We start from the raw sequence: 19,805 nt of genomic DNA, 5'->3' as shown, positions 1-19,805 counted from the left end.
ATCGTAGTTGATTATTTTTACTTTATTTTTTTCCCCGATCACATAGTTATATTTTACTTTAAGTATGATAAAGAGAATTACATTCTTGTCATGCAACTCGTAGGTTTTTTTTTATTTTTTGTCATATTATCGGATAGAGTCCACTAATTTGTATTTTGGTCATGATGTGGTATCGGATACGTTACAATATCTGTGGTCAAATCAGTAATTTTCGATGATATATTGTCATTTTTTCGATACGGCACCACGTCTGTATTTCAATGAGAAAACATTTTACAAAAATACAAACTAGGAAAAATTGCTATTTTAGTATCGTAAGTTAACATGTTCTGAGTTTTAGTTTTCTAACTTGTCAATGTTTAGTAAATTTTTATTTTTTGTTTGTTATGGTCTCTTTTTTTCCTTCCTCCAACCCCTTAATCCACCGGATATTGCCTATTTGACAATGATACTCTACTACATGACTTATGTGACAAGAATAAAAGCTTATATTACACACATTAAAATACGCATAACAAAAATAAAAGAAACTATGTTCCTCCCATTTTGAAGTATTAAGAGTCTTATTGCTTCATTTTTGTGTCTTTCTCATTGAAATTAATTTTAATTTGTATAATACGAGCTTTATTTTCTATATATATATATATGTTTCTCTACATGTACCATCATATAATAAAATTGATGTCAAATAAATCATATTCGATAAAATTAGTTGTGTATGACAAAAAAAGCCCAAATTATTTTATAAAACTAAAATTTTGAAAACGTAACAAAATTTAAAATCATTATCTTACATAACTAAACTTGCATAGAAACTCCACCTTCGAAGCATAGTTAAAATATATTTAATAAAATACCAAATTGAACAAGCAACTTGAGCTCACCGAAGTGGGCTCTAGACAAATCATACAAGTGGACGCTTAGTAACGATANAAAAAAAAAAAAAAAAAAAAAAAAAAAAAAAAAAAAAAAAAGCAAGCTGGCAACGATGGAAACTACTGGCTTATCTTTTAAAGCACGTGGGTCATATTTATTTAATATTTTATTATAATTATTATTTTGTTTTTATTTCATTAGTTGGGGGTGGGGCAGACTCCGCCTACCGCCGGCGCCGGTTATCGGAATCTGCTTAGAAATCACCTAAACTAATTAAGCTAGAATTTTCAGTTGTGTATTTACGTATTGAAATAAAATATAATATTATCTAGTTATGAAATTATTATCAAATTGGATTCTTTAATCTACTCAATTATTCAAAATTATTTCACATTTTAGTTCTTGTGTATTGTGTAATATTCAATTTGGGCGGAGGAAATAAAACGAAGAATTAGAAAAATATTTATTCGTCGAGTTTAAAAGTTTAGTCATTTGATTTTTTTTAAAAATGTTATGTATGTTATCTAAATTCATCGCATTTATCTGAGGGAAAAAGTTGTGTGAAACAGTCTCACGGATCGTATTTTGTGAGACGGATCGCTTATTTGGGTAATCCATGAAAAAGTATTATTTTTTATGTTAATAATATTACTTTTTATAGTGAATATCGGTAGGATTGACCCGCCTGTCCTACTATTTATCTGAATATTTTTTAGTTTTATGAATCTGAAATTCATCCCCTCGATTTTAAATTTATTCATAACTCGATGTATAAATATCGAATATTCGCACTCTCTAATTTCTCTATGTTGCTAAATAAAATGAGCATTGCTTAAATTTTATTATTTTTTAATTTTCATAAAACATATAAGTAAAAATCAGACATTGTTCTAAATCCAAGATTCAAGATTTTACCTTAGTCCTAGATGGAAAAATAAATCTTCTACAATATTTTTCAGCTGTTACATTAATAATGGATTGTCATGTTTTGAATTTGAATTTGGAAAACAATTATAGTGAATAATTAGTGCATGAATTGTCGTCGAGGAATTTGGACAGTGAATTTCAAGCCAAAATTCGAGATAATTAAATAAATATTTTGAATTATTTTTATTGATTCTCCTACTTTCTACAGTAATTGACTGCTGAAATGGATCAAATTCTCTGCCGAGCAGACAGATTCGGAGGAAGAAGAAGAATATACACTAAACTACAAGAAAAGCCTGCTTCGCTATGCACTAAACGGCTACGCCGTCAGCCGGGGGGTTTCAAAATTCCGGTGACTGATCGGAGAAATTTCGTTTCCGGCCGATACTGCTGACAAAAGGGTGCGAAAGAAGCAGCGTCGCACTCCACCTTTTACTCGAATCCTTCTGTAAACAGCAATCGATGAAACTCCTGAAACTTTCCGATGCACCTTCCGGCAAGCTCGGCGGCTCTCCGAAGCATATGGCGCACATCAGCGTCGCCCAGTCGGGTCTCTGCCCAGGCGCCAGATATGGGAAATGACCCATGTACAGTTCCAGTAAAGTCAATCCCAGGCTCCATATATCTCCGGCGTACCCGTCGTAGTTTGACCCGTATGTATCCGGGTCGAATCGTTCGGGGCTCATGTATGCGCAGGTTCCCACGTACGAATTGCAGGGGTCCAAAGTCCTCTGCATGATTTTGCTCACTCCGAAATCGGAGATCTTCACTTCCATCTTGCTGTCGATTAATATGTTCGAGGGTTTCAAATCCCGGTGAATTATCTTATGAGAGTGAAGGTACTCGAGCCCGCTCAGTACCTGGTGGCAGATTTTGGAGAGGAGCTGTTCGCTGAGAGAGACGCCGTTTTCAGCGAGTGTTTCGAGAGTTCCCATGTCGATGTACTCCATGCAGATGGCGATATCGCCGCCGGGGATATCGAACACGCCGTGGCACTTGATGACGTGGTGGGAGTCGATGCGGCGGAGGATGGAGACCTCTCGAAGGACCTGGCGCCGGAAGGCGGGGTCGCTGTCGCCGTGTACGACTTTCAGTGCGTAGATTTCCGAGGTGTGCTTGTGGCGGACTTTGTAGACTGTTCCGCCGTTCCCGTGGCCGATTACTTGAAGCTTCTCGAGGTCTGCGGCGGAGATGGTGGTGCTTGTTGTAGAACTAGAAGTGATGGCAGAGGGAGGGAGAGGTAGAGGAAATCGAGGGCGGCGCTCGGTGGACTCAGGTAGCGGGAGACGGAGATTGAGGTGGCGGCGTTCACGGACGACTGCCATATGATAATGTGCGCAGAGGGAGTGCAGGATTAGATTATTCTCAGAAGTGGAGATTTAGGGGCTATATATATATACTGTGTCTAAAAGTGGAGCATGTGTCTTTCATTGGAACGTAGGTGGAAGGAGGAAGATTAATAGGCCTGGGCCCTCCTTTGGTGAATTTTCTACCTATTATAATCTTATGTTGAGCTCAATTCGAGTTTAGGTCAAAAAAATTAAGTTTACCAACTATCGAATAATATAATTTTTCGAACTGGGCTCAAATACAATAAATACAAATCAAATAATTTCTGAATTGGCTTGAAAAACCAGCAAACCACCTCAATTCATCTACATTTCTAACATACAATTTATTCAAAACATATTTAAAAGATAGTGATGATAGGTTACTCGTCACCAAAATGAAACATTATATTCTTCATTACACACAAAAACTGCTTATAAAACTATATATAGCATGAAATGTAAGTACATATAACGTTAAACTAGTCGATTTAATTGGACAACTTGATAACATCACAAAAAAACTAATGAGTTAGTGTAGGGGCCATTTCCACCTAATGATATTCATCACTTGTGGTTCAAGTGGACATTTCCTTATCTTGGTGACGGTCAAGTTGCCTTTGAAATTCAATTAATTCTTTTTTCTTTTTTATGGTTATCGAAGAAAATTCTACTTTTTTTTTTTAACGAAATAAATTCATTAAAAAAATAAGGTAAAAAGTTTGAGTACAGAACAGACGGTCATCCTCAAAATGACACACAAGTACCAAATAAACGTAACTACACTACAACATTAAATACATCAACAGCGGTAGGAATACAACGAAAAACAAAAATCTTAATCCTATGCACCAAGTCCTCAATCTTCGACTTTTCATTCTCGAAAATGCACATGTTGCGTGCGTTCCAAATGCTGTAAACAGTAGCTGCAAGTGCCGTTATACACATCCTAGATAACACCGAATTACCACGATAACAACTTCTAAACGCCCACAAAACAGCTGTAGGTGAAGCCATGTTCTTCGACATTCCTAGCCAATTGCGGATCTCCTTCCATAGTGCAGCCGAGAATTTGCATTGAAAGAAAAAATGGTTTATAGATTCAAGTTCCTCATTGCAAAGAACACAAGACTTATCTTCAACAAATGATAAGCGATCTCTAGTCAGGAGTTTAGCACGAGCCATCAACCACAAAGTAAATCTGTGTTTCGGAAGAATGACCGATCGACTTATCAGTGGTTTCCATGGCCATCTTCCATGTGAATCAGCGAAGCACTCATATGCCTTGGAGAGGCCAGCATTATTACCAAACCAGAATTCAAAGTTCGAATAGTTGCTTCTGTTGATCTCATTCTTGAACATAGCTCGTCACGAATCAAAACAATTTGTTTAATCAAAGGAGATTCATCTACTTAATTTGTTTAATCTACTTAATTTCATTACAACTTACTTAGTTTCAGTTGTATCATTTTCCAATTGTTTCGATTTTCATATTTGATAGTTTCGAATACGAATGAAATCTTTTTCATATTGGTTCGAAAAACTTGTGAACCGGCTCTATTCATTCACACGTCTAAACTAGATACTTCACTTGAGCTAAAACGATTGTATTTCTCGTGTTAAACTGGATAAATAATTTATTATTTCATGTTAGGACAGTGAGTATCGACCAAGAAATATGTGGCTAAATTCAGTAATTTTGCAACAGAATGTGTACGTAGCACGCCAGAATGTGTAATATATAAAAGACAAAGGCGGCTGTTCATCGAATCTGCTCACTTTGCTTCATTTTCTCGTAATAAATTAATAATTAGATATAGTTCAGGCTTAAATATTATTAATCATTTCCAGATAATAATACTAATAATAATAATGTGCACGAGGTCACATCAAAATAATGAATTATTTATAATGCCATCCTACCACGACAGGAGAGCGAAAATATAAGCCAAAGGTTACGTGTTGCAATTATGATATCATTTATATTATTATATCTATAGTATTTTAATGAGTTTATATAATATTTTAAAATTTTAAAACATTATATATCTACATGAAAAGAAAAATTTTGAGATTTGAGAAAGTATTTGTAATCGTATTGATGAAAGAAATTGTAATTTTGGTTTTATAAATTTGTTCTATTTCTAAAAAAAATTTGCTCGTTTATATTATCCAAATTTGATTTTAATATAAACTATATTTTTCAATTTTTGATAATTTTTTAATATAAACTTTCTATTTTCTATATTTTTTCAAATTTTATTTTAATATATTAGATAATATAATTTTTTATTTTTCATCGAAATTACTTGTATGCCACATTTTTCAAATTGTAACATCGTTACGTCGATAAAAATACTAAAATTGTAAAATTAATCATGATAGCGGATCAATATTAAAATTTGATAATATCAAATAACAACATCATCCTATATTTAATATTTTTTATTTTGGTAGAAAGCTAACAAAGGTTGGATTTAGATGCTCTAATGTGGCTAAAAACACAACACCTAGTGATATGTGCATTTTTTTACAAGATGATCAGTTGATCATCTGATGGATCTCACACAATGTCAGATAAAATTGAAAAATTGTCAGAGAAAACGAGATGATCAACTGATCATCTCGTGTAAAAAGTGCACAACATCAACTGCTGTGTTTTCAGTCACAGCAAAATATCCAAATCCACAAAAGTTACCTCATCTTTCCAGCAACCATGCTGATACTCCCATTATAAGAATTTTAAAATTTTGATGTGTAAAATATATACTTAAATTAATGTTTAAGGGAATGTGTGCAACAATGTGTATGAACACGNATGTATGTATGTATGCCAAGGTTGCACTCATTTAACTTCGTCGGGACAGATTAGGTAGCATCAACTTGCATTCCATCTTTAATGGCCCAAGAAAATAAAATGCTGGAAACAATATTATTCCACATATTAATTAATGCAGTGATAATAGCCATCTTCATTATTGGAATGCTACTTTCGACGATTTTCATAAATACATTTGTTTGTCAATAGAGTGGATAACAAATCACAATTCATCATATTAATCATTTTCAGATAATTTTTTATATTAAATTAAATTATGTCACGTCAATATATGATGAAATATCCAAAATATCAATCATAAAGAGATGGTGTAAAATATCAATTAACCCGTGTAGGTCACTTGCTGAACGTGCTCGAGGTTTGAGTAACCTTGAGTTTCATTAAATTTTCAAACGAGTTCGTGGAATTTCCATACGGAGTAAATGTAAATTCAACACTAGGAACTCATTCCTTGCATACGAAAATACGGGGAAAAAATAACATTAGCTCGGAAGAATCATCACTTTTGTCACGCGTACGCGGGTCTTTGGACACATTAGCGTTTCATGTTCCAACGCATAAGCGCGTTGTTCGTGCAGGAAACACAAACATTTTGATTCTAAGTCGGCCTTCATCGAAACCCCGTGAAGCTGAGATTTCAATGCCAAAAAGGTCACATATAGTTGGGTTGCGGGTTGCACCCAATCACCGCACAATCAATCTCCATATGTTTACAATAAAAAGTTTGTTACATTACATACATAGCTCTGGTATGACATTCACCATGTTGTGCAGATTCAAGTAAGCTTAGGAAAAATATGAAGATAGGATTCAGTTTAGCAAGCAGATCATGATGAAACAAATGTTACCAAAAGCTACCTAGTCAAGATCTGCTTCTTCTATTTCTTCATCCTCCGGAGCCCCGCGAATTCATGTAAGAATCCACCGAGACAAGATAACCTGAAACAGAAGCAAAAGGAGACATTGCAAACACTTGTACTGAAAAAGGTGTGGGTAAGTTGGACTGTTGCACAGATCACGATAAGAATAATGTTGATAAACCCAAACAACTGATAAATTATTTCTGTTTATCGAGCTTATTGCAATATTGATACAACTTGCAGTCCGTGTTCTTAAACAGACAACAAATAAGCTTTTTAGTATTTTCGTAGAAGAGAATACCAACTCATTTTCATTTAAAAAAATGAACGTCAGTCACCGCGAGACCTCAGCTTGCACTCCAAAAACTGATTTCTTTCAAGTTTGATGTTGAAATAAATCTGCAGAAAATAACAGAAAATAATTATTTGGCATGAAAAAAAGAAAAATTTGGCAATATGGGTCATTCTGGGTCGAGCTCGACCTAGACGCATAAACTCGACCCAAAAAAAAAAAAAAAATCTTCTGTTGGATATTCTCTATCACATGGTTCATGCATCCCCGTCTAACGACCTCTTTACAATCAGGTTCAGATGTCCAAGAATTTTCAAACCGAAAAGATTTGCGGCGAGATAAAGCCATCGAAGAGAGATTGAGAAATATGGCACTGTGGTCTGAATTCGTCACTTATAAGTTTAGCACCTCTGCATTACGAAAATTTATCCATCCAAATTGAATTGTCTAGCACTCGATCAAGCCTTTCTTCAACAAAATGGGATGAACCTCTACTTTTTTCCCATGTGAAAGCATGCCCTTTAATACCCAAATCTAATAAGCTACAATACTCACACAGCTTCCCTGAAACCAGTAATGAGAAAAGTAGGGAGAAGAAATCGGCCTCGCTTTTCAGATTGAGAAAATAAATCAATGAAGGTTTCAATGCCACACCATGGAAGCTGAGAGCGATGGGAAAGACTACGTAATAGATCCCAAGAAAGTCGTCTTCTAATCTTCTCCAGATTACCATAGAAAGCAGTCAGCCTCCACTCTACCGATCCATGGATTGAAACCAGTACATCAAAAAATTTAGAAGAATAAGCCATGATCTTAGCCATAAATTGATCATTCCATGATAAAGCAATACCATCTCCACGATTCCTTCCATAGACCACAAAAAGACCTTAAGACCCCATTTTATTTTTAAGAATTTCAACTTCTTTTTTTTTTTTTTTTTGGTATTGGTAACTCCATAAGGAAAAATCGCTTCTAGCCAAATGAATTGATGGAATTTTCTTCAATCATTCATTGTTGTTTCTTGGATTTCATTCAATTTAGGATCCACCAGTGTCATTTTCTTCAAATGCTCATCAAACTATTTTTTTCTTTTTTTTTGTACCGGCATTACAAAACAAGTATTTTAATTCTAAATCTTTGAAATTTTTCTTGAAGTTCTGGTAGACATGACTCAAGCAATATCTATGTTCACAATCAAGAACAGGTTCTTTGAATGCTAAGGTGGCCAACGGGCAATGCCCTCGTAAAACACACGTTTGGCTCTATGAGGATGGATCCGACGAGGAAGAAGGACAAAATAACATTAAAGGATGCTTATGGCAAAAGGTCCTTCTGTACTATAAAACATTATTTACTTTTTTTATTTGTTGTTTTAAATCTTGCTTCGGCTGAGGAGTTTGAATTGGGATTTTTGTTAGGCGGGCATCGATTCCTTTCCTTGCTCGCTGTTTTCACTGCTTGTGCCATCTGAAAGACCTCATTGTGCAAAGGGACAACCTGCTTCATTTTCAGATAGTTTGTTGTCTAAGAAAATGGAACAACCTAATGTCCATAAACTTCTTCTTCTCGGATAAGAAGGTTCTGGGACAGAAACCAGTTTCAAGCAGGTAAAAAGCACAGATTTTTATCCTTACTCTCTAAAAGGCGAACAATCACGTTTGATGTCATTTTTGAAATATGAATATCTGACTATCTGTAAAATAAAATTGTCCAATCATATTCTAAAAATCCCATAACCTATGGCATGTAATTATTTCTTTGAATGAATACTTGTAACTCAAATTAACTTCAACAAAATCCTGTGTTTCTTACATATATGCATGTTAAGTAACGTCTTTAAAACTGAGTGCACAAAGGCTATGTGATCACTTATGCTGAAAACTACGAGCTCATCATCTAGAAGGTCCTGTAAATATAAATACACGTATACTGTTCAATTGTGGATGAAAGGAATTACAATTCCCTCTGCCTCTCTCTCTTTTGTTCGTAAATCTTCTTTTTTATTTTTCCTTGCTATGCATGGGTTCATGTATGTATACTTGCACATGTGTTGAACATGCATGCCTCTAATTCATAGTTCTTTTTGTTCTTTGCCTAGAGGCTAGAAATTTAATTCTGGATTCTGCTATATGGTTCTTTTGTTTTTTGTCATCGTCTGGATTCCGGAGATTGCATCATTAGTGAGTATACCTCCATGATCCTTCTCAAAACATTTTACTGGAAGTTGGTGATTGCGACTAGGAAAGTTTCTTGATGTGGTTAAGCATCGGTCATATTTTTTATGAGCCTTTTTGTTATTGCTTATAGCTTCATGACTCCTTTGGCAGCATCCCACATATTCGAAGCCTAAGTTGATAGACTTTGTATTTTTTCCTTAATTTATGACTGGTCCGAGACATATTAAAAGGCAATCTTTTCTCAGCAGTGCGTCAGTGGCTTGGTGCAGTTCTCTTCCCAAATATATACATTGCATTTCAATCTAATTTACTCTATTATTGTCTCTGTCTTCATTTCCTGTGGCAGGTCAATTTTTATACAGAAACAAATTCACTGCTGGAGAGTTGTTGAACATGAAGCTAATAATTCAAAGTAATGTTTACAGATATCTCTGTATCTTACTTGAGGGGAGAGAGCATTTCGAAGAAGAGGCCGTGAATAAAGAGTCTTCTGGTCTTGCTCCTGATAGGTCTCTACGCCAGGTTGGAACTTTGGTGTTACTTACTTCTTTCTTAGGTTGGCAATGAAATTTTGAATTTAAATATTGTTTAGATTCTGAAGGGAATTATACACAATGCTTAAGGCTTACGTGAAAGGTTTCTGGAGCTCATCTGTAGTTTTAAGAATGGATTAATTGCTGTCAGGCGAAAGTGAAAATGACATGAGCAGGGAGTGCATGTATTCCTGAAAATCAAGCAGTTCTCTGATTGGTTATTGGATACAATGGCTACTTGAGATATACACACTTATTTCCCCACCTCTGCTCGTGGACATGCTTCTTTTATAAATGAAATTTGGAAGGAACCTGCCATTCAGGAAACTTACAAAAGAAAGGAAGAACTACAGGTTCTTCCTGATGTTGCTAAATATTTCTTAGACCGGGAATGATTTGCTTAACTATAATTGTGTCTTGTATTCTCAATTCATACTTAACATACACTTCATTGTTGTAATTTGGGAGAATTGGTTCAATAACCCTTACACAAATTTGAATTTAAAAAATGGCCTCCATTTGTTGAGTTAGAAATATGAATCAACAAAGGTCATTTTTTTAAATAAATGTGAACCGAAGGTCCTAAGTAACATGCATCCTTTGAACGTATGCTAAACAAGATTATTTTTTTACTTTTGTTTTCCTTTCCATACCACTTTGTAGTACTGATTTCATTTGTGCTCCTATTTGTTTCATCCATCTTCAAATTATCTTGGTGCTAAGCAGATCTGAGTTTTTTCTTCCTGAAATCCTCGAGTCCTTTTTGAATTTCTAGTCATTGAAGAAAAGTGAAGTATAAACAATAGTATGGCCAGTAATAAGGTCGTGCTAATTGAGTATCAAAACATTGTTTCTAGCATTAATTTCTAACCAACAAAGTTTGTTCTGTTAATGCCATAGAGTGAGTTTCGTGACAACATTTAGTTGTTTTTATAGGTCATCGAGGTATCGAACTATGAGTATGAACCATCAGAGAAGGATGTATTATTAGCTGAAGGTGTTACTCCCAGCAATGGCCTTGCATGTATTGAATTCTCATTTGATGATCACAGTGCAATTTCCGAGATTTGTGATGAAAACTCTGTAACCCAAAATTATCTGCCAAAGCAAGACTTAAGAAACCGAATCATCATTTTGTTTGCTCAGGAAAATCTCCATCTTAGTTGTGTAAAATAAACTATTCTTGATTTCTGTATTCTCATGTATCAACTGATTCAGCTGAACTCCAAAGGAATCCAAAGCAGCCGAAAACGGCTGGAGATGTTCGAACGCATGAATGCCATTGTCTTCTGTGTTTCATTAACCGATTATCATCAAGTGTCAATCCAGAGAACCAGTATTCAACAAAAAAAGATGCTAGAAAACTGTGCGAAATTCTTGTTTTGTGGGCACACCCTCCATACTTCCTTTGACAAGGACAAAATCAAAGAGATCCCACTGATAGTTTGGAAATGATTCAATGATTTCAATCCAACCAAGACTCATAGCAAGAACCATTGGCACATCAGGCATATTATTATGTTGCAGTGAAATTCAAGATGTGGCACAGTTTCATCGCAGGTAGAAAGGCCTTTGTTTGGCTTATTCAGGACCTTGAGAGAACATTGATGAACGAAGCGTTTGTATATATTCTGGAAATAATCGACTGGGAGAAGAGGAACGGAGAGTTTTATGCCTCGAGTACAGATTCGCTTTCAAGTGCAGAACTGAGCTGTTCCTCACGGAATATCTGAACATTAGCTTCTCAATTTTTTCACAGATGCTTGTGTGCATAACCTTTTATGTGCATATAGGAAAATACGAAACGCAAATCTCATAGTCATGCGTTCGTGTACTCACATGACATTGTTGGAACTTTAATTTTGTAAACCTAATGTATCTAAAAATTGATTAATAAGAAACTGACGTTATCCTACTACAGCAATAGACAAATAGACCTTGAGATCAAAATCTATTTGGTTTTTAGAAACATTTATAAAACATTAACAAGTATATCAATACAAAAGTTACAGTTAAATAAACTTCATCGCCTGATATGCTCTCAGACTTCGAAGTATAATAGTAATTGTCAAGCAACCTGCAGTTAATTTATTTGGGTAGAGGTATTCTTGTAGCAAGGATATCAGAAACTGAAACTTCATAGATGCAACACACAGATTGAAGTGGTACACATAAATCCGATCAGTGTAGGAAACATGATTACAAAAGTTATAGATGCTTAAAAAACTTGGGTCAAAGAAAGTAAAATTTCGAGATAAATGTACTCTTCTATGTAGCTATCCACTTTATTCGGTAGAAGAGAACGAATGGGAAAAAAAGCTACTGGTCCTTGTACCTCTTCTCCACTTCCTCCATGCTCTGAATCTCCCTATAATACTTGCAAATACGGAAGATGCACCTGCGTAAGCATTTGGAATTAGCATGCAAATTTTGAAAGGAGATGGTGGCTAGAAGACTATAATAACAGACGAGTCGAAATTCCTGCTATTTACCAATAAAGGAGGCATGCACCCACACATAAAACTGCATTCCTCTGAGCCTTGTAGATCTGCATGTTAACACCAACAGAGGATATATAACAGTGATCATGCATAGATGGACTCACGCCACAACTCAAGTATAACAAAAGGCCGAAATGGTATAACAGCGATCTTGCATAGATGACTCACCCACACAAACATGCCATTTTGTTCCACAAGAACATTATCACGAACAGCATATAATGATTTATTAATTGTGCATAAGTAACTTCCCATGTAAATCTTCAGATGATCAACGATTTCACAATATCGCACTGAGTGACTTGAGAACTAGCCTCCTTTAAGGTGATTTTGGAAGGTAACTCGACCGCACATACAAATTTAGTAACCTTTAGTTTAAGAATTTAATGTGGAAAAATGATCATCTTTTAGGATATGGGATACTCCATAGCTTAAGGCTGTTTAATATCACTCAAGATAATAATAAACTGTAAGACTATTGGCAAAACCAGTCAAAACATTACCCAAAAAAAAAACAATAGTTTCAGAAAGAGACGAAAAACAAAACATAGAAAAGGAGTAGAGAAATATATACAAAGGAGTAGAGAAATACAAACTAGGGCATTAAGCCACATTATTTTTCATAATGATTTGCAACTGTAAAATGTTGTAGGCATAATCTCGGTAATTTTCTTCTCACTATCTTGGATATAATACATCCAGCACATAAACATACCGGAGAACATCAAACTATATGTTGACGGTACTCTAGTTGGCTACAGCGAAACATCGTGGCACAAGATACAGAATAAACTTAAAAATGTGTCGCCCGTGATGAATGGAGGCATCGAAACTGATACATACTTCGGAAACTTCTAATAGACCGGCAATCACGCATATTTGGAAGAAATTTTACACAGCTTCGAGAAAATTAACAAGGAGATGTAGAAAAATAGTTATCACTGATAGGACACTTAAGCAAAATTATCAAACAGGATAACAAATAGTATAAACCAAAACAATAACCATCATATACAATTCCTCTAATGATCTTCGAAAGAAGATAAATTAACCACCAAAAAAATCAAAATCATTAACAATACGACCCTGAGAACGAGAAAAAAATAAATAAGTTACCGATTTCTCATAGCGATCCCTCTCAGCAGCAGTGCAAACCTCCCCTGTACACATCAATCGATGCTCGTTCTTCCAGTATATATCTAGCATCAATCAAAACATTTTCAAATAATCTGCTTTAAATTACCACCATCGGAGCTCAAAAAACTTAAATTCGATCCATACAAACCGAATCCAAACTAAAGGCCAAAAACGAGAAGAAAACAGCATACCTAGAAGCTGAAAAGCAGCGAAAGGAACAATAAACAGTGATGGCTGAAGAACAAGCGAGATTAACGATACGATACGTGATTTTATAGCCTTCGGCGACGGTAATGTCAGGATAACCGCAACGAGCGCCTCAGCAGCTACCACGTACGCTAGAATCACCCATTGCAACGCCATTTCTTCTTCGATTCAGTGATTTCAATCTCCAGATTCCTTCGTATTCAGAGAACTTTGGAATTTTCCTTCGTTTGTTGGGTGAAAGTGGTTTAATATCACACTGTTTTCCTCTTCTTTTTTGTATTGATTTTGCTTAATCGGCAAGGTGAAGAAGATTCTAGCTTATAGGTTGGTCGTTCGATGCCACAACTTCTTGAAATTACAAAACCATCCTGTAAAGTTCATTTAATTATGCTTAGACCCTACTATAGTATAAATCGGAAGAGTTGCTTACAATTAGATTTCAAATTCAAAATCTAGTTTTTATCACTTACTTTTGGGATTAGTACGGTTAAAATCGGACAAGTGATGAGACCAGGGTGTCAATCGGGTCGGGTTTCGGTCAACCCGCGATTTTTTTTTCAACCCGAACCCGAAGCAACCCGAAAACCCCCAACCCGAACACGAACCCGTCTAACCCGCATAACCCGAAATTTATTTATTTATTTTTTAAAAAAAAATAAATGAAAAAAATTCAAAAAAATAATAATATTTTAATTTATACACATAATAACAAAATTTCCAATTTAAATTTGAAAATTTAATTATAAAAAATTAAAAATATATTTGCTAAATCAAATAAACAATTGTTAAAAAAATAAAAAATATACAAAATAAATATTAAATAATAAAAATTTAACATATAAATATATAATAAATTTTGTTCAAACATACAATATATAAAAATATAGGTAATATTTTCAACAAAAAAAAAATTTCGGGTCAACCCGCGACCCAACCCGAAACCCATCTAACCCGGCACTAACCCGAACTCACTCAACCCGAACCCGAAAAACCTCAACCCGAACTTGATTTTTTTCGTGTTGGGTCGTGTCGGGTTGACGAGTCGTGTTGCATTTTGACACCTCTAGGATGAGTCGACTCTCATCTTGACCGATCACAAAATTATTAACTCAACTTATTTATTTTATAGATGAGTCGAGTTGGGCGACAACCCATCAACTCACTATTAGATGGTGCGTGACGGACCGAACCGTATTTTTTGAGAGATTTAGATATTATCAACTCAACTTACATATTTTATGCGACATGATAAACCAATACCACAAGCCTAACTCGTTTTGAGAACTCTATTTGTGATCTTTGAAATTAAGAAATGTCATAAATTTCTTATTTTAAATTAAATATTTTTTTGATTAGTTTTTTTCATTTAAACCGATTTTATTGTGAAACTAAAATTAAATAATTTTATGGTAAAAAATTTAATCTTTAGAAGCAAGTACAAGCTATACTCGACGATGTCGCTTGTGCTTGAAGAACTAAGTAACTTTGGACTGTTATATTATTATTATATAATTAAAAATCATTTCGAATAATTAATTGATCATATTAAATGACTTAGGTGACGAATTAATTATGCTTTAATAATTAGACAAGAGCCCCCAAAATCGTACGGATAAATATACAAACTTTAAATTTTGAAATAACACAAGCCTGTTAACAAGGCCCAATAGATGGTATTAACTATAAGCCCATACCTTTGGGCTGTATAACAAGTCCATTTTAAGTTAATCTAGATTATTATATGATTTTTCATATACATTTTCTCCATAATTTGTAAAAATTTCAAAAAAAAAAAATTATTTTGTAAAAATTCATTAAATAGTTGAGCATGAAAGTCTACAAAAATGTGATACTTTTTTTTAAAAAAATGTCTATAATTATAGGAATATAGAGTAAGTTTATACAACTAATTAGACAGTAATATATTTGCTTTCGTTGCAAAAATTGTCTCTGTAAAGGCGATCAACGTGTGTGTTTGAGTTGCTTTGTACTTGTACAGTTTGAAGAACTTTTGATACTTCACAGTGGTAAAAACACAATTAAATTGAAAATAAATTAAATAATGTAAAAAAAATGATGGATTGTTTTAATTTTTTAAAAAAATGATCATCAATTTTTCTATTGACAATTTGTTATTTTCTATTTGACATACATATGAACAACGTCAGTCCACTTGGATTCACATGTTAGCTCTCCCAATTCATTTAAAAACACGCATCGATTAAATTCCATCGAGCTGAATAACTACTTTTTTTTAGGGAATCGAAATTATTGACAAGTGAAAAAGATCGTCAAATAATTTCATAATACTGTTATTATTATTACAATTAGGGATGTAAACAAACTGAGCTTGTTTGTGAGCTTTTCGAGTCGGCTCGAAATATATTAAATTCGAATTCGACCTCATCGAACTTGACAACATATCAAATGCAAGCATCAGTAATAAGAGATGGTGTACAGCAGTTTCCTGTGATTTTGCCTCTCGAAATTTATGATGATCTCGTCCACGCAATCCTCCCAATTTTCAGTCATCTCAAACTGCATATTATGTATGGTTGTGTTACTGATAAGCAGTCGAACATTCAGTAGACTAGAAAATAGAAAAAGTATGCAATTTTATCGAGCAGACTAGAAAAGTATGAGTACCTCTTGGCATAATTGTAAAGCAAGGCGGCCACCTGTAGCTGCCTCCTCGTGGTTATCTTTTACTTCCAGATTGATTACTAAAACAAGCTTCATAAGCACATGATTTCTGTTATGTAGATCTGCAGTGTTTTAAGGACAGGCGGTTATAATAGCATATTTTGGAAGAAAAATACTTGAAACAGAAATTTTAATGCAGAGCAACTTAGTGTATTGGGGGAACTCCCTTTTTCCATAAAAATTAAACATGAAATTTTAAAAAATGATCCGTTAAATGAGTGCAAGCATACAACTAAGGGGGTTTTTTTATGCAAGCGCTGTCAGTAAATACATATAGTTTATAGCATGATATGAACCATGTCACCATGTAAAGCATAGAGCATCTACTATATTAGATAGCAAGCTACTATAACATCAGCTGAGAGCTAATTAACTAACTGTGATTGGTCATGAACATTCCCCTATAGCTCAGGAGTCACAATGCTAGTTGATGAGTTCTATTCAGTTTTATAAACATTTCACCCATGCTCCATACTTAAAAGCAATGACATTATATGAGCTAAAACGCTTTTTGTCATGTTTTGATCCACTTCAACCTTGATATTTCAATCCCATCCCATCTCATCTCATCTCATCTCACTAACACTGTCATTTCTATCACTAACTTTGGACAGAATAATACACGGTTGATGCTTAATGTTTGATGGTGATTTTTGCTGTAAATGGCTGGTAAATCGACACAAAACTTCGGGTATCTCTGGATAGAGAAGATAGATTAAAAAATGATGCTTAAAAAGAGTCAATTCTAAAGTCAAAGTGTAGCTTTTAGAGCTTCAACTTATCATTTAAAAACAAAGAAAAACACATTCTCGCTACTATTTTTACAGCCAAACACAATATCAGCACTAAAAAATCACTTAAAAAACACGTACTGCATAAAGTAAAATTTCAAGCTAATCGATTTTATATCGCAAGGGGCCATTGTTTACCCAAAAGGAATATCAAAACTAATTTGCAAGAAATCCAAAGAAAATCTAGACCACAACTTTTTCTCATGGCTTGGATACTGAAGCAACGTAAGTCTAAAATCACCAGTAAAAAGCCATAAAAAGTTTCCAACAAATGAAATCCAAATATTACACCCATATGCAATTTATCGCTGAATTTTAACTATAGAAGACAGTAGACAAGCAAACCTTCAACAACCATATCAAAAACTTTTTCTTCAAATGTAAGTACGACATCAAAGACACCATCAGATGCATTTTCTTGCCATCGCTGAGGGGCACTTTTTACTGATACGTTCCTCTTAAGCATTGGCAGTATTCCGTTTCTTCGATACCTGCCCATCTATGCAACTCGATGAGAAAGCTGGTGACAGGATTTAAAAACATTATGAAGCTTCGACTGTATTAACCCAATTTAATCCAAAAAAGGGGTGCTGAGTGAGATTATCTTATAGTTTTTCTTCATAGTACCAGAAACACAGCAACTCCATCCTTGTTTTCTCATTACCATCGTAACTTTCGTTCCACGGCAAATAAACAGCAATCCACTCACAAAGTTCAAGACTTCAAGTACACAAAAATAAAAAAAGGCACCAACCAAATATCATAATTCCAGATAAGAACCCAAAATCAACACCAGCAGAATACAATGTGATATCCAGATAAAACAAACGATGAACAAAAAGTACCAACGGAAACAAAATCGAAACGAAATCAGCAAGTGATTCGCGGAAGTCTTACAACTCGGGGTCTTTGCGACGAAGATCATCGAGCATGTGCTTATAGGGGGTCCCGAAATCGTACACGTTTGGTTCTCTGAGAGAAGGTCCAGGGAGCTTAACGTGCTGCCCAGTGCCGTACGATGCCACGTCGAAACCCTCCCTCTTCAGCAGCGCGTGTGCCTCCATGCTTCGATTCTGATTCGACGAACATACCATTGCGTACCGCAGCTTCATATCCCCAATTACAGAGTTTTTCGATCAAATTTCAGTAAGATTCTGATTTTTTCCTGAGAAAAAAATGGGAGTGAAATGTCTGTTGAGATTCGAAGTACGAAGGGAGAAAGAAGTCGACGAAGAACTGAATTAGCAGACCAAATGGATCGAGCCCACACACACTATGATACCGATCCAAACCAAATAGGATTGTTGAAAAAAGCCCAATTCATCTTTTCACTTGTTTTAATTTNTATCTATATGATTTTAATATTCATTCCATTAAAGAAACGGGCCAAATTACTTGTACAAGCCATTGAAGTAACTCCATCCAATGGGTCCGCTTGCCCCAAAATGACCTGGATCCACGAATCCAATGATATTTCTATTCCAGTTTTAGGTTTTTCAACCAAAGATCGTCTATGAATTGTTTAACGGGAAAATGCAACATTTTTAAGGACATGGAGGATATGGGAAAGGCTGATCCTTGAGCTCTTGTTTTTTTGTTCTTTACATATGGATTAAGATGGAAAACTAGAGTATATATCATGTAGAAAAGTAGCAATCCAAAGCATAATCCAGTATTATACACACAAATATAGTAAAATTAAACCAACTCTAGGTCATCATCCCATTGATTATGTTATTTGGTTGTCCTAGATGGTTTTGTATTGTCGGATGACTAATTTGTCTTTTTATAGATGGAGAACATCAAAAGATTAGCTCGAAATGTACAAACAACAGTTGCCGCATCAATCGCAACATGTATAGCTTACTTGAACACATTATTTTATAACAATAACTACATAAATTAGATACAAAAACACAGAAGGGAGTAGAATCTAAGACGACTTTAAAATACTTTCAAAATTCTAATGCCTTGTTGGGAGGGTTTATTTGGATTTGAAATTCGTAGCCTAAATCTTCTATAGTTGATTGGATGCTCAATGGATTTGTGATTTCTAAATCCATATTTCATATTTATTTTTTCTAAATCTGAAATTCACTTATTTTATTTGAAATCCACTCTGAAGAACAAGACCTACAATCGCTCAACGATTGAACATCTGTTTCGGCAACAACAGCTTTCAGAGGCTTCTTCTCTTCTAGATCTGTGATCGCATCAAGCTTTCAGAAGCTTCTCTTCTCGGAGGCTTCTTCTGTCATTTCCGATCTCTACTGCCGAAAAGTACATGCTACTGCAGTTAATCGATTGTGTTTTTTTTTTTGTTATTTTATATAGTGCATTTTATTTCGCTACAGTTTATTGATTGTAGAGAATATATCAAGTACTGAAACATACGAGTAGAGAGAAGGTGATGTTTTTTTTCTGCCTCCTGTGTTTTCTTGAATTCATCACGAAAATTCCTCGTTATATTATTTATTTGTTCGTTCTTACAGAAAAAGAGAATAAAATGAAGATTTTCTGATTTCAGGAACAACTTTTTTTTTTTTTTTATTTGTGTTTGATGTGATCCGAGTAAATCAGGTAAGAACTTGGTGTGCGATTTCACCGGGTCGGGTTGATGAGCTGGAGATGGTT

The 19,805-nt window shown here is 34.7% G+C and overlaps 4 protein-coding genes across 5 annotated transcripts; 1 reads left to right on the top strand and 3 right to left on the bottom strand.

Moving 5' to 3' along the window:
- Nucleotides 1–1,952: 1,952 nt before the first annotated feature.
- LOC140991431 (mitogen-activated protein kinase kinase 9-like) lies at nt 1,953–3,198 on the bottom strand. The gene has a single exon (XM_073461381.1). It carries the CDS (start codon nt 3,126–3,128, stop codon nt 2,145–2,147), a length of 984 nt encoding a protein of 327 aa, XP_073317482.1. The 5' UTR covers nt 3,129–3,198; the 3' UTR covers nt 1,953–2,144.
- A 4,228-nt stretch (nt 3,199–7,426) lies between these two features.
- LOC140991432 (uncharacterized) lies at nt 7,427–12,231 on the top strand. 2 transcript variants are annotated; one of them, XM_073461383.1, is made up of 4 exons: nt 7,427–8,448; nt 8,541–8,729; nt 9,725–9,821; nt 10,769–12,231. In XM_073461383.1, exons 1-4 carry the CDS (start codon nt 8,336–8,338, stop codon nt 11,006–11,008), a joined length of 639 nt encoding a protein of 212 aa, XP_073317484.1. In that variant the 5' UTR covers nt 7,427–8,335; the 3' UTR covers nt 11,009–12,231. The 2 variants fall into 2 exon arrangements, with proteins under 2 accessions (XP_073317484.1, XP_073317485.1); XM_073461384.1 differs by having other exon boundaries at nt 9,892–12,231.
- On the bottom strand, nt 11,953–13,988 carry LOC140991433 (uncharacterized). Its single transcript, XM_073461385.1, has 4 exons — nt 13,662–13,988; nt 13,450–13,532; nt 12,325–12,380; nt 11,953–12,230 (listed from the first exon to the last, which is right to left on the bottom strand). Exons 1-4 carry the CDS (start codon nt 13,831–13,833, stop codon nt 12,152–12,154), a joined length of 390 nt encoding a protein of 129 aa, XP_073317486.1. The 5' UTR covers nt 13,834–13,988; the 3' UTR covers nt 11,953–12,151.
- A 1,920-nt stretch (nt 13,989–15,908) lies between these two features.
- On the bottom strand, nt 15,909–18,424 carry LOC140991727 (uncharacterized). The gene is made up of 4 exons (XM_073461850.1): nt 18,069–18,424; nt 17,517–17,662; nt 16,324–16,442; nt 15,909–16,215 (listed from the first exon to the last, which is right to left on the bottom strand). Exons 1-4 carry the CDS (start codon nt 18,281–18,283, stop codon nt 16,114–16,116), a joined length of 582 nt encoding a protein of 193 aa, XP_073317951.1. The 5' UTR covers nt 18,284–18,424; the 3' UTR covers nt 15,909–16,113.
- Between the last annotated feature and the right edge of the window lie 1,381 nt (nt 18,425–19,805).

This window comes from Primulina huaijiensis, chromosome 13 (genome assembly GCF_012295235.1).
Source record: "Primulina huaijiensis isolate GDHJ02 chromosome 13, ASM1229523v2, whole genome shotgun sequence".
NCBI lineage: Eukaryota > Viridiplantae > Streptophyta > Magnoliopsida > Lamiales > Gesneriaceae > Primulina > Primulina huaijiensis.
Note: the sequence above shows the minus strand (reverse complement) of the source record. Positions and strands in the feature narration are given on the sequence as shown.

Excerpts from the sequence above, each read along its gene's own strand:
- LOC140991431 (XM_073461381.1), bottom strand. The coding sequence starts at position 3,128 with ATGGCAGTCGTCCGTGAACGCCGCCACCTCAATCTCCGTCTCCCGCTA.
- LOC140991432 (XM_073461383.1), top strand. The coding sequence starts at position 8,336 with ATGCTAAGGTGGCCAACGGGCAATGCCCTCGTAAAACACACGTTTGGC. Across the intron at positions 8,449-8,540 it reads AAGGATGCTTATGGCAAAAG|GCGGGCATCGATTCCTTTCC; the intron begins GTCCTTCTGTAC and ends GATTTTTGTTAG. Across the intron at positions 8,730-9,724 it reads CAGAAACCAGTTTCAAGCAG|ATATCTCTGTATCTTACTTG; the intron begins GTAAAAAGCACA and ends TAATGTTTACAG.
- LOC140991433 (XM_073461385.1), bottom strand. The coding sequence starts at position 13,833 with ATGGCGTTGCAATGGGTGATTCTAGCGTACGTGGTAGCTGCTGAGGCG. Across the intron at positions 13,533-13,661 it reads CGCTGCTTTTCAGCTTCTAG|ATATATACTGGAAGAACGAG; the intron begins GTATGCTGTTTT and ends GATTGATGCTAG. Across the intron at positions 12,381-13,449 it reads GGGATCGCTATGAGAAATCG|ATCTACAAGGCTCAGAGGAA; the intron begins GTAACTTATTTA and ends GTTAACATGCAG.
- LOC140991727 (XM_073461850.1), bottom strand. The coding sequence starts at position 18,283 with ATGAAGCTGCGGTACGCAATGGTATGTTCGTCGAATCAGAATCGAAGC. Across the intron at positions 16,443-17,516 it reads TTTTGATATGGTTGTTGAAG|ATCTACATAACAGAAATCAT; the intron begins GTTTGCTTGTCT and ends AAAACACTGCAG. Across the intron at positions 16,216-16,323 it reads CTTTACAATTATGCCAAGAG|TTTGAGATGACTGAAAATTG; the intron begins GTACTCATACTT and ends CATAATATGCAG.